This window comes from Nicotiana tabacum, chromosome 18 (assembly GCF_000715075.1).
Source record: "Nicotiana tabacum cultivar K326 chromosome 18, ASM71507v2, whole genome shotgun sequence".
NCBI classification, from domain to species: domain Eukaryota; kingdom Viridiplantae; phylum Streptophyta; class Magnoliopsida; order Solanales; family Solanaceae; genus Nicotiana; species Nicotiana tabacum.
The window spans coordinates 119,929,203-119,941,626 of record NC_134097.1 but is presented as its reverse complement, the minus strand read 5'-3'; the positions used below and the strand labels follow the sequence as shown (position 1 = coordinate 119,941,626).

Genomic DNA, 12,424 nt, shown 5'->3' with positions numbered 1-12,424 from the left:
ATCACAACTTTAAGATACCATACCAGAAAAAATCTACAAAGATCGTAGTCAACAAAGTCTATCAAGAACTCAATGCAAGATCAAAGAGCGTCTTATCATACGTTCTTATGAATTATACTATATGAATAAAGTAATCTCACCTGTAACAGAAACACAATCTTCTGTTAAAAAAGGTAAATACGAAAATCAGATACACAGGAAGTCAGGAAGATTGTGATACCCGATCACATACATAACTATGTGAAGGAAGCAAATGACAGAAAAAAGAAACAACTATCACCTTTGGGATGGATGGGGAAGGCTATCGAACTGCATTCTTTCAGTGGTAGTACAGAGGGGCAATACATTTTAAGGTGACATATCAACAAGAGAAATTCTTTTCTAAAGCGATGTGTGATAATGCCAACCAAGCAACAAACATAGAACATCATCCAGTCAGCAGTTGTAAAATTTACATCTGCTCTAGAGATTTTGTACATCCAGCCGGTGGAAAACCATAAAAAAGGAAAAGAGACGAGGCTACTGTTTTCCAAACATGAGTTGGCTTTATTTTTTTCAAGTTGTTGCCTATTACGAAATACTTCAATCCTGTACTTCTTCAGTCTTCTTGTCCTTTGACAGCATGTACCAACCCAAAGCACCAACACCAGTAACAAGTCCAGCTAGAACGCCATAGTTGCGGTAACTGTCATTCGATACCCCAGGTGAAGAGGCCTGGGCACTTGGTGCAGCATCAGCTACTGAGCCTGAGCCACCAGCGCTAGTTGCAGCTTGTTCTTCCGGCTTGGGACCCTGAGGAATATCAATCATCACAAGCAGAAATTTCAAGGGGTCAATAGGAACTCAGCTGAAGGAAAGACAAGTCAAGAGAAACAGCAAATAGCTCCAGCACCCCCCCACCCATCTGAGTTTCTTTTTTTTCTTGAAGTGTATTAAGTTACGAGCGTTTTAGTACTTGATCTGTTTAACATCAAAAATCATTGAACTAACAAGGTCAACTCTAGAGCTGTATCCTTGATCTGTTGAATTGAGCATTTATTTCGTTACCCCGAGTATTTCATTTCTTTATCCAACCTCACATAAGTTAGATTTCAAAAGTTGATGAGCGCACTTCTATGTCAACTAAAGTCAGCACAATGCCCATAAGTATGGTGCACATTTCAAGATTCTTGACATTGTACAAGTAGGTCAGTCAGCACACTGTCAAACGGGATATGACTATTTCAAGTGAATCTTGAAATGATGGCTTCCACACACATAAGCAGTCAGTAACCTTTCCAAGCTATTATCAGAACCCAGACCTGTCTAAAAGAGAAGGCAGTCAGGGAAAGAGGAGGCGATAAACTTCAGGACAAAGAGACGAGCTGTTGGAGGGAATCTCATATTAAACACATAATATGGTGGAGGGGAGAGTATGATAAGCAACAAACATATAGCAACATGGCAACATCTTCCTGACTCAGTAGACTTCTAGGATATACAAAATGGAATCAACAAAAGGCTATTCTGATAATACCAATTAATAGTTGGTACCCCTAGACTTAACCTCATTTCTTCTTTGTAGTTGCCAACTCTCAGCCAATGAGTCCAATCATCAAGGGTGCAGTCATGCCGAAAGAGGGGGGTGAAAGGCGGAACACAATGAATCACTGTATATATATCAATTCCCATACCTTGCGTGCAAGCTTCTCCAGCTTCTCCTTCTCCATTTTCTGCAAAGTGGAAAAACTACCATTTAGCTAAGACAAGAAGACAAACTTCATGCAACATAGCTCATGAATAAACACTTCAAAAAACAGCAAAAACACGTAAGTAAAATACCCAACGTTTACCATAAAGGTACCAAGACCCATAGGAAAGAAGGTAAAATAAGTAAATAACTGTTAGCAATATGCTGGTTTGCAACAAAAACTACAAAACTTAACCAAAGTAAAAGTTCTTTCCTATTTTTGATCCAAGGATAAAAAACGAAGTTAACTGATAGCAGGTAGCAGTGTGCACATACATCAATGACACTTTAACTGTCAAAAAAGTGCCCCATGATACCTATTAATTGATAAATTTTTGGGTATGAAAAGGAAGAAACAGAGATATGACATACTTATCAAAAGAGCTTAGTAGGCAAAATGTATACATGCTACTATGGCAAATGAGCACTATGAGATTATGAGAATAATGGAACATCTAAAAGAAAGCAAAACCAGGATTCGTTGCGTCAAATAGAGTAATAGACCAAGAAAATGCAACACAGTTTTCTAGCACTACCAGAAATTCTACTGCAAATATACTAGCAGCAATTACACAAGTCATGTAAGTTATAAATCACTACTAAAGAATTACCTTGATGTAGACATTTTCAGCAGCTTTTTCCTCCTCGCTTAACACCTTGCCACTGCTTGAGAGCCTACGAGAAACATATCTGAAAGCATTCCTGGCTGCCATCTCAATTACGTCTCAAAAATCTTCCTGTCATTAACAAATGAAAAATGGATATACACATTTGAAGAATTGAGAAACCATGTATATCCCTTTTTGAGTTTGGTTTAATTCCAGCATCATATGAAATTACTGCAATTTTCAATCACTCTCTTGCCCATAGACAGAATCGGTTTTTACAGGATAGCTACGCCACAGGGAAAATGGTGCTTGCCAAAGAACTGAGATTAAGCTAATTCCTAATCTATGTACATATAATCAATGATTCAGTGACATCACAAGCAGATTGACATATAGGATGTGGTTCTATCACTAGGGAACTGTGTGTACTTTCTAGTAGCCCTGGTCGAACCAAAATACAATGTCAGATACCTATTCCCAAAACAACAGCTAGCGAATTTTTCTGCTTCAAAAAATCTATTTGGATGATCTAATCACACATATGGTCATCCTATTCATCGCCTATTTGACATATAACTAATTCCAGATGGTAAAATGTGCAAAGGAAATCGCACCTTATTATCGAACTGAAGCTAGTTCTTGTTACGATCAAAACCATAAACCATTTTAAACAGACAAAAGCCTAGTATTCAATTATCCTTGCACTTAAAAACTTCCAATATTTACTGTTTTATGCACCTATATAGTAACATAACATAGTATGTATATAACCATCAGGAATAAATGAATGAGCATATAAACAGAAAAAACCGATGCAACATCTGAAGAATTTACAGAAATGACATCTTCATACGGCATAGAAATAGCTCACAAAATAGTCAAAACTCTAAGAAGCCACGCAATAAGTAATCGAAGTGTGAGGAAGAAAATCGCTGAAATGAAACCCTAGGAAACCCTAACAATACGACAATCGTACATCCATTTCATGGGCATAAGCGCATAGAGAGAGAGATGAATAGTGCTAGTACCTTGTTGTTTCAGGTCGGTGAGAGAATGCGTGAGTGATGCTTTGCTGCCTGTTGGGGTTTTACATTTTCCGAAAGAGCAATAATGCGGGCCGTTATTCAGTGGACAGACCCAACATTTTCTCGGGCCTAGCCGCCTAGACAATGGCCTTTAAGATGTTCAATTGTTTGAAGAGAACCTGTTCAAATTGGGGCTTTTTTCTCTTTTAGTCCGCATCGGAAACTATTTACATTTAGTAGGCAAAAAAATATATAAAATTTATATAATTTTTGTATATAACATATAGAATGTATATACAATAAATATACATTTTTCAGCTATTATTTTAAGAGTAGGTATACAGTGTCATTTTTTCAAAAAACAAATTCCTATCTGAAATAGTTTTATAGCCTGTTTGGCCAAGTTTCTTCCAGGACAAAAGCATTTTTTTCCAATAAAAAGTGATTTAATTTAAACTAAAAATGTTTGAACAAGCTTTTAGAAGAAAAAGAAATGTTTTTGAGTAGAAGCAGAAGCAATTTTGGAAAAGCAAAAAACAGTAGTTTCTTCCCAAAAGTATTTTTTTGAAAAGCACTTTTGAGAAAAAATATATTTAGAAGAATTTTTTAAAGATTTTGGCCCAACACTAATTGCTGTTCAAAAGTGCTTTTTAAATTAACTAGCTAAACATCAATTGCTTCTCACCAAAAGTATTTTTAAGAAAAACACTTTTGAAAAAAAAATCCTTCTCAAAATAAACTGATTTTAGAAGCTTGGTCAAACAAACTACTCCTATTAAACTAGTTAACGTGTCTGTGTTTTGCGCGATCATAAAAAATATATAACTAAATAATCGTGGCTATAATTATAATAAAAATGATTCTCTACAAAGTAATAAATATAAGAAGCCTAAAGATAAAAATACGATTTTGTAAAGTCACCTAAAGATGTTCAATTGTTTGAAGGGAAAGTCATGTTTATATTTGTCTTTATTGTATATATGTGTATTATATACCTAAAAAATATATTTTTTAGATATTTTTTTGGCTAACAAATGCAATTAGTTTAGGTTGGCTGATCAGTTTGTATTTTTCCAATATTATTTAGTCTCCTATTTGTTCAAATAAGCATAAAAAACATGACATGCGGCTAAAACTAGGGGTGAACATAAAAAACAAAAAATCGAAAAACTGTACCGAACTAATTCGATTCTTCGATTTCGTTCTTTGGTTTTTGGCACGGTCTTCGGTATTAGAATATTGGTATTTTGGATCTTCGGTTCGGTTTTCGGCATTAGGGTATTGGAATTTCGGCATACCAAAATACCGAACTTTTTAGCATGCATATTAAGTAGCCTAGTTTAAACTTGAGTCCAATCCATAAACTCCAACTCAAGTCTCACTTTTTTTTGCCCAAATTACCTCTTAACACGTATAGCATAATTTATTTTTTATGTGCTTTGATTTAAATATAAAGACATATAAATGTTGCTTTAGTAGTGACCAATGACAAGGTTTAACTGTTTAAGACTAATTATAATTGCTGGTATGATTGCTCACCACTCATCATTATTTTGTATGTGCTTATTAGTGAAGATAACTTAACAGTAAGTTACCACTAAAAGACTTATTAGTTTTATATGTTTTGTTTATGTTTAAGGAATATTATGAGAGAAGCTCCTCCTTCTCTCTACTCACTCCTGCCAAAAGTCTATTCACAGAAAATGCAAACCAACCCAATCGGCAGCAAAACAATAACATCAATCCCTCCAAAGCCACCTGATATTCCAATAATCTCAGTTCAAAGCCCTCTCGAACAGAATAACTCTTATAAGGATAAGTTGCTTGGAAAAATCATAAGCACTCTAGTGGATTTGAGCGATCCTAATTGCCCACCCTCACCCATGGAGGTGAAACACACCCCAAATAATCAGTGTACTCACGAGGGAGAAGGAAGGCAAGTTCAACAAATAAATCAAACGAATCTATGAACCATGAAAATTCTTAGTTATAATCAAATTGGTAGGGAAAAGAATTCTCCATCACTACCTAAAACCAAAGGTTCAAGCCCTGTGGAGACCTACTGAAAACATCTCCCTGATAGATCTCGGAGAGGATTACTACACGGTTAAATTCAATAAGGAAGAAAATGCTAAAAAAGCACTCCAAAACGGATCATCATTCATTAATGGCTTCTTCCTCTCAGTCCAAAAATGGACCCCCAACTATGTAGCTACATAAGCAATCCAAAGTTACACAGCTATTTGGGTGAGAATACCACAACTTCCAATGAACTTTTACGATAGTATTATACTTACGTTTTATTAAAAATCGATGCATGTACATCATCTAATTATTAGAGGATGCTATGAAAGGTTATGTGTACAATTACTACTGGAGCAAAAAGTTCAATCTCATATCCTCATTGGATCGCACAAGCAGATCATATTATATGAAGGGGATAACATCATGTGCAAATCATGCAGCTGCCTTGGTCATTCAACTGTAAAATGCCCCTACAAAATTACACAAAGCACACACATGACCAATGAAGAAGGAAAGTTTCTAACACACACTGAAGACAACAATGGTGAATGGCGGACGATCTCTTTCTCCAAGAAAAAGAAAACTGCTATTAAATCAAGCGTGCATGTAGGATCTACAACAACTAAAATCCCAGGTATAAATGTCAGAATATTTGATGCTTCAATGGGCAAGTTTCTTAACACTCAACATTTGAAATATATAGAAAAAAATTCTATCTCCCACCATATTTTTGAAAATTCAAAAAATCACGATGAGTCCCAATTAGAGTTAACTACGACCACTGATACTAATACAAACAATATTAACAACTCTACTAACAATAATTACCGTGTTCTTAACAACGAGCACATGGATTCCAACCAAACCAGTGGTAAAGAAATACCACCTCGGTTTTGCATGGCAAAAATTACCCGAAGCAGACAAGTGGAATAAACATGTCTTCTTTGGACACAATTCCTACTGTAAATCTCCAAATAATAACACCTGCTAATCAAGGGCCTAACGAGCTACCAATGACCCTTCATCCCCCAATAAAAAAATTCCCTAAAAATCCTACACCACTAGTAACTCCTCCCTCTAATCATAATCAGATAGAAAATATTCTAAAAACAAATTGCATGCCTACTAATAATCACACCCATGAAGAACACTTGGCAAAAAGACAACACCAAATATCGAATGTGATCTCTACTAAGGATTTTGTTAAAGCCCATATGCAAGACTCTTCCTATTCCATGCAAATAGACTCTATAATTTCTTACTCCTCAATTCCACCGTCGGAATCCATAGCTACTAGCCCTCACAAGGTTATATTAAACATCCATCATGCCTCGAGTTCCACTCACATTAAGAAGGAGATACATGCTAATCCAAATCCAACGTCTTCATTGTCTATATCCGATGGACAACTTACCTCCCCTACCACCTCAACTCCCCTCTCAACCAGTGATATATACTCAACTACCAAATCCACCCAACCACCAACTACAATCCTGGATAGAATTGGGCCTCATGGGCTATGAAATTTCTTTCAACCTCCGGATCAACGGACAAGACTCAGTCCTCATTATCCAAAACACCAACTACCTTTCCCAGTTGATCTCGGAGGGCATGCATCTTTCCATGACCAATTATATCAATCAGATGTAGATAACAAACATCTTACAACCACTAGCCCCTTCTCTGAACCAAAATCTAACCAACAATATGCAAGAGATATGAAATATATTGGGGACTCTCAACAATGTGTTGCCCTAGAATATCCCACTCAACCTACCCTTTTTTGCTGTAGAAGAGTTGTCCATAATGAAATCCATATTCACTCCATGAGCAGTGCAACCACCTCCAGCGCAACAAGTCCCTCCTCAAAACCCCCCACCACAAATGCAGACCCATGCACAACAGATGGACATGCAAAATCAAACGGAAAACCACGAGGAAGAGGAAGAAGCACTTCCACATCATGGAGAACCCAGGGTGGCATTCTCAAACCTAAGCGAAGTAAAAATACTAATCTTCAAGGAATGGCTAGACAAGAAGTGCATCATCATTGTCCACTCACAATGTTCAAATGCTCGATGGATATAAGACCCCCACACGATCCCACAGTCGGGAAGAATGTAGTTATCCTAGTGCCCTCCCACAGGAGGAACAATGCACCGACGGTGAGGGAGAACAACCAAACACCAACCAACCAATCAATGATGAACTAGCCAATTATTCTCATAATCTAGAATGTCTGGGGAGCAAATAATGCAAACTTTCGTCTAAACTTTAGAGAAATTATGGATACTCATAGGCATAGTATGGTTGCTTTTTTAGAAATAAGAATGACCAACCACCTCTCAATACTGGAAGATTTCAACTTCACAGAGATGATAGAGGTTCCAGTAGAATGACAAGCTGAAGGCCTAATGATCTTATGGAATCATGCAAGAGTCATCGTCAACAACTTCATTAGGCGAAACCAAGAAATCCATGCCATGATCGAGGTAAAACCTAATCATAAAAAATGGCTATTTAGTTCCATCTATGCTAGTATTGACAAAAATAAAAGAGTTATCCTGTGGCAAAACATAAAAAATATCTACAATTCTTATAAAGAGACTTGGCTTATGGGTGGAGATTTTAATGATGTTATTATGGCCCAAAATAATTAGGTGGTAAGGCAGTGAATCAAAAGCATGCTAGTAATATTTTAGAGAGCCTAAATTACTGTAACCTTGACCTAGGGTTTAAATGATGTAAATTTACTTGGTCGAATCATAGAAGAAATGGCAAAGGTTTGATAATGGAACGTTTAGGTAGGGTTTTTGCCAACACTGATTGGCTAGACCAATACCCAGAGGCATCTATAATTCATTTACCAAAAACCCACTCCGACCATAACCCCATTCTCATTTCCCTCAAAAATAAAAGCATGGCCTACATAGATAAACCTTTCCGTTTAGAGACAATGTGGTGCTCGCACCCTGATTTCATAACAATAGTAAAAAAAATGGGGATAAAAATGACCTCCTAACTGCCACAAGATCTTTTGAGGATGATGTTAAATCCTGGAGTAGAGAGGTTTTTGGTAACATTCATAGGTAGAAAAAATACCTTCTTGCAAGGATAGAAGGAATACAGAATAGTCCTAGGTATAGCACTAGTACTTTCCTACAAGAATTAGAAGCCACCTTACAACAAAAATACAATGATATTCTAAAACTGGAGGAAGATTATTGGAAATTAAGATCTAGGGTTATGTGGATGAATGAAGGGGACGCTAACACGAAATTTTTTCAAATTACATCCACAAATAGAAGAAGAGTTAATAAAATCAACTTCTTCAAAGATAATATGAATAACTGGATCGATGACCACAATTCTGTAATGCTCCATACGGTAAGATTTTTCCAGAACTTATTCACCACTACTCGTACTTTATCTACTTGGCATACCAAACAAAGTATAACTCTACCAAATTAGGACTCTAATCTCTCGTGCCTAGATCAGCCCCTTATGGATTCTGAAATTACTAAAGTAGTTTTCTCTTTTAATCCATATAAAGCTCCAGGCCCAGATGGCTTACACCCCTTCTTTTCTCAAAAATATTGGAAAAACATTAGGAAATGTCAATAATTTTTGTCACAAAGTCTTTAGGGAAAGTCATATACCTAGGGACATTAACAAGACCTATATCTGCCTAATCCCCAAATTCGAAAATGGTAACAACTTAAAAAACTTTAGGCCCATTAGCCTTTGCAACACCATTTATAAGGTGATTACAAAAATAATCGCTAACAGGACGAAGCCTTTTCTGAAAAAACTAATTGGACCTCATCAAGCTAGCTTCATCAAAGGAAGAAGAGCTTGTAACAATGCAATTATAGTCCAAAAAGTAATGAATTATATTAGGAACTCAAAGAGTAAGAAAGTTAATATGATCATAAAAATAGACCTAGAGAAAGCCTTTGACAAACTGGAATGGTCCTTCACACATAGGACGTTAACCTACTTCAAATTTCCCCGAAAAATGATTAAGTTAATAATGCCATGCATCATCTCCTCCAGTTATACCATCCTAGTTAATGGCTCTAAGTCGAAATCCTTCACACCAACAAGAGGGATTAGACAAGGAGGCCCAATGTCCCCCTATATTTTTATTCTCTGCATGGAAATGCTTTCAATAATGATCAACCACAATGTTGACATTAGAAAATGGGACACTATTAATATTTCGCCAACAAGCCCACCACTATCCCATTTATTCTTTGCAGATGACCTAACCCTAATGGGCAAAGCCAATATGAAGACAACCCAATCTATGATTAGTTGCCTTGATAACTTTTGTCACTTATCATGACAGATGATTAATAAATCGAAGTCTAAATTGATAATATCACAACACTGTCCAACTTCAACAAAAAATAAACTCTCATCTTTTTTGAAAATAAAGCTTAGTAAACCTTTTGGTACATACTTAGGATTTCCTATCCTAAATTCTAGCCCCAAACCAAAAGATTACCAATTTTGTGATGGATAAAATGAGAAGTAAATTGGTAGCTTGAAAGCTAAGTGGCTTAATATAGCAGGTAGGTGTACACTAGCATTCTCTACCCTTAATACCATCCCAAATCACGTCATACAATACTCTATATTGCCAACAAAAACTCTTCTGGATATTGATAAAGTCCAACAAGACTTCTTATGGAACTCGTCGCCTAGTAAGCGCAAAATGCATATGATCAATTAGAATGTCATTACAAAAGATAAGTGCATGGGGTCTGGGTATAAGAAAAGCAAAAAGCAAAAACTTAGCCCTCCTAACAAGCTTAGCTTGGAGAATGATTAATAATACAAACAGTTTATGTACAAAGGTAATCTCTAGTAAATATGCAAAAACTAGAGGAAAACCTTTAAATGCATTCATATGGAAAAACATCCTAAAAGGTTGGTACTACTGCAACATAGGTACAAGATGGGATATCAACAACAAAACAAATCTAAACATTTGGAATTTCAGTTGGATACCAAATGTAGTGTGTCTTAGAAAGGCCATAACTGGTCCCCTAACAAAAAATGAGGACTAGCTTATTGTTAATCAAATTAGGAAAGGAAGCCAATAGAATTTAACAAAGATAACTTTCGAACTTCCTGCCCCAATAGTTGATAATATTAATGCTATCATAAACCCTAAGGAGCACAATTCAAGCATTAACAACATTTGGAGTCTATCCTCAAATGGCTTATTCTCAACCTCATCATGATACCAAATCATTAACAACGAGGAAAAGATTAACATTGATTTTAGCTGGATTTGGAAACTATGCTGCCCAAATAAAATTAAAATCTTTATTTGGAAGTGCTTTCACAATAGACTTCCCACTAGATCATACCTATCTAGAATAGGTATCAACATTGACCCTCTTTGTCTAATTTGTAAACAAGGGGAGGAAACTATACCTCACATCTTTTGGGATTGCAACATGATTAGCAACTTGTGGTGCACCTATGGACTCCACTATAACATTGGCAATCAAAATACCCACTGGCTTGATTACACTAGACATGATAATACTAATTTCAAACATTAATACCTTAATTGGAGTGAAGTGTTCCCCTTCGCTATATGGAACATTTGGAAGAATAGAAATCACAACAATCACAACAATACCTCTTACAATCTAGAATGGCCCATAATAATCAAGCAATCCCTTGAATACAAACTCTTGACTGAAAAAGCAATAACAAACTCCTCCACCAAAGCCCTTAAGGTAAGTTGGCACAATCCACCAAAGGGCTGGCTCAAACTTAACATAGATAGGGCCTTCAACAATAATAGAAGCTAAGGTGGTATTGGTGGAGTTTTATGAAACCATGCAGGTCAGTGGATAATGGCCTTCAACAAGAAACTACCCACACTCTCAGCTGCTCAGGTGGAACTCCAAGCTCTCCAGGAAGGCCTCCAAGTGATTATAGATCACAACCTATTTCCAGTGGAAATAGAAACGGATGCATCAGAAACAATGAACATGCTAGAAAATGATCACCCAACTTACACAATCTTAATTAATGAATGCAGGTGGTTAATGCTCCAGGCGAGGCGGAAGGGTCAGGTAACCCTCAAGCATAGCTTCAGGGAGGAGAACGCAGTGGCACATGTTTTGGCTAGGGAAGCACTCATGCAGTCCAATATAAATAAGCTTTGTCTGTTGGCAACACCTCCTCAACCAGCGATGAAACAATATCAAAGGGACATGGAGGGCTTTTGTCACGACCCGATTTCCCCTCCGTTAGGTTTGGTGATGGCACCTAGTCTTAAGGACTAGGTAAGCCTAATATTTACAAAAGAACAACAATAATAAATAACATCTTAAAATTTTTCTGGAATGAATCCTTTATACAACGAGCATATTCTCAAAACTCGGTAGTACAAGTCATAAGCTCTACAGAGTTAGCTACCACTTCTATATAAACTGTTGGAAAAGAGTGCAAATAATTGAATACAAGTAAGAAGGTGACTCCGAAGCGTGCGAACACAGCAACAGGTTTACCTTGAGTCTCCTCAACAATGATCTGCACAACTACTAACGATCGACACCTGGATCTGCACAACAAAAATGTGCAGAAGAGTAGCATGAGCACACCACAGCGGTGCCCAGTAACTATCAAGACTAACCTCGGTGGATTAGTGACAAGGAACAGTCAAGACACCTACCGCTCTAATAAACTGTACAAATATAAGCATAGGAACAATGGAACATGATGTATACATATAACGACTACACACTATGGCTAAAATACAACAATCATAGTAAGGGAAGAAAAACAGCAAGTAACAGCTAAAATACCATAATAATGACATAGAAGAGCGAGCAAAATCACAAACCCAAAACCTAAATCACAAATACAATAAAGGCAAGAAATAACTCAGAACCTACGACAGTGTTCACATCAATTCTTAGCCAACAGACTCCACGAAATACTGAACCTCGGACAACTTATAGCTCACGGGTCCCATTACCTGAACCCTAACACTTGGCATCTTGTGC

At 36.7% G+C, this 12,424-nt stretch overlaps 1 protein-coding gene across 1 annotated transcript; it reads right to left on the bottom strand.

Moving 5' to 3' along the window:
* Nucleotides 1-254: 254 nt before the first annotated feature.
* LOC107759442 (uncharacterized protein At2g27730, mitochondrial) lies at nt 255-3,520 on the bottom strand. The gene is made up of 4 exons (XM_016577384.2): nt 3,366-3,520; nt 2,341-2,466; nt 1,674-1,712; nt 255-792 (listed from the first exon to the last, which is right to left on the bottom strand). Exons 2-4 carry the CDS (start codon nt 2,440-2,442, stop codon nt 583-585), a joined length of 351 nt encoding a protein of 116 aa, XP_016432870.1. The 5' UTR covers nt 2,443-2,466; nt 3,366-3,520; the 3' UTR covers nt 255-582.
* Nucleotides 3,521-12,424: the final 8,904 nt, after the last annotated feature.

Excerpts from the sequence above, each read along its gene's own strand:
- LOC107759442 (XM_016577384.2), bottom strand. The coding sequence starts at position 2,442 with ATGGCAGCCAGGAATGCTTTCAGATATGTTTCTCGTAGGCTCTCAAGC. Across the intron at positions 1,713-2,340 it reads CTGAAAATGTCTACATCAAG|AAAATGGAGAAGGAGAAGCT; the intron begins GTAATTCTTTAG and ends TCCACTTTGCAG. Across the intron at positions 793-1,673 it reads TGGAGAAGCTTGCACGCAAG|GGTCCCAAGCCGGAAGAACA; the intron begins GTATGGGAATTG and ends GATATTCCTCAG.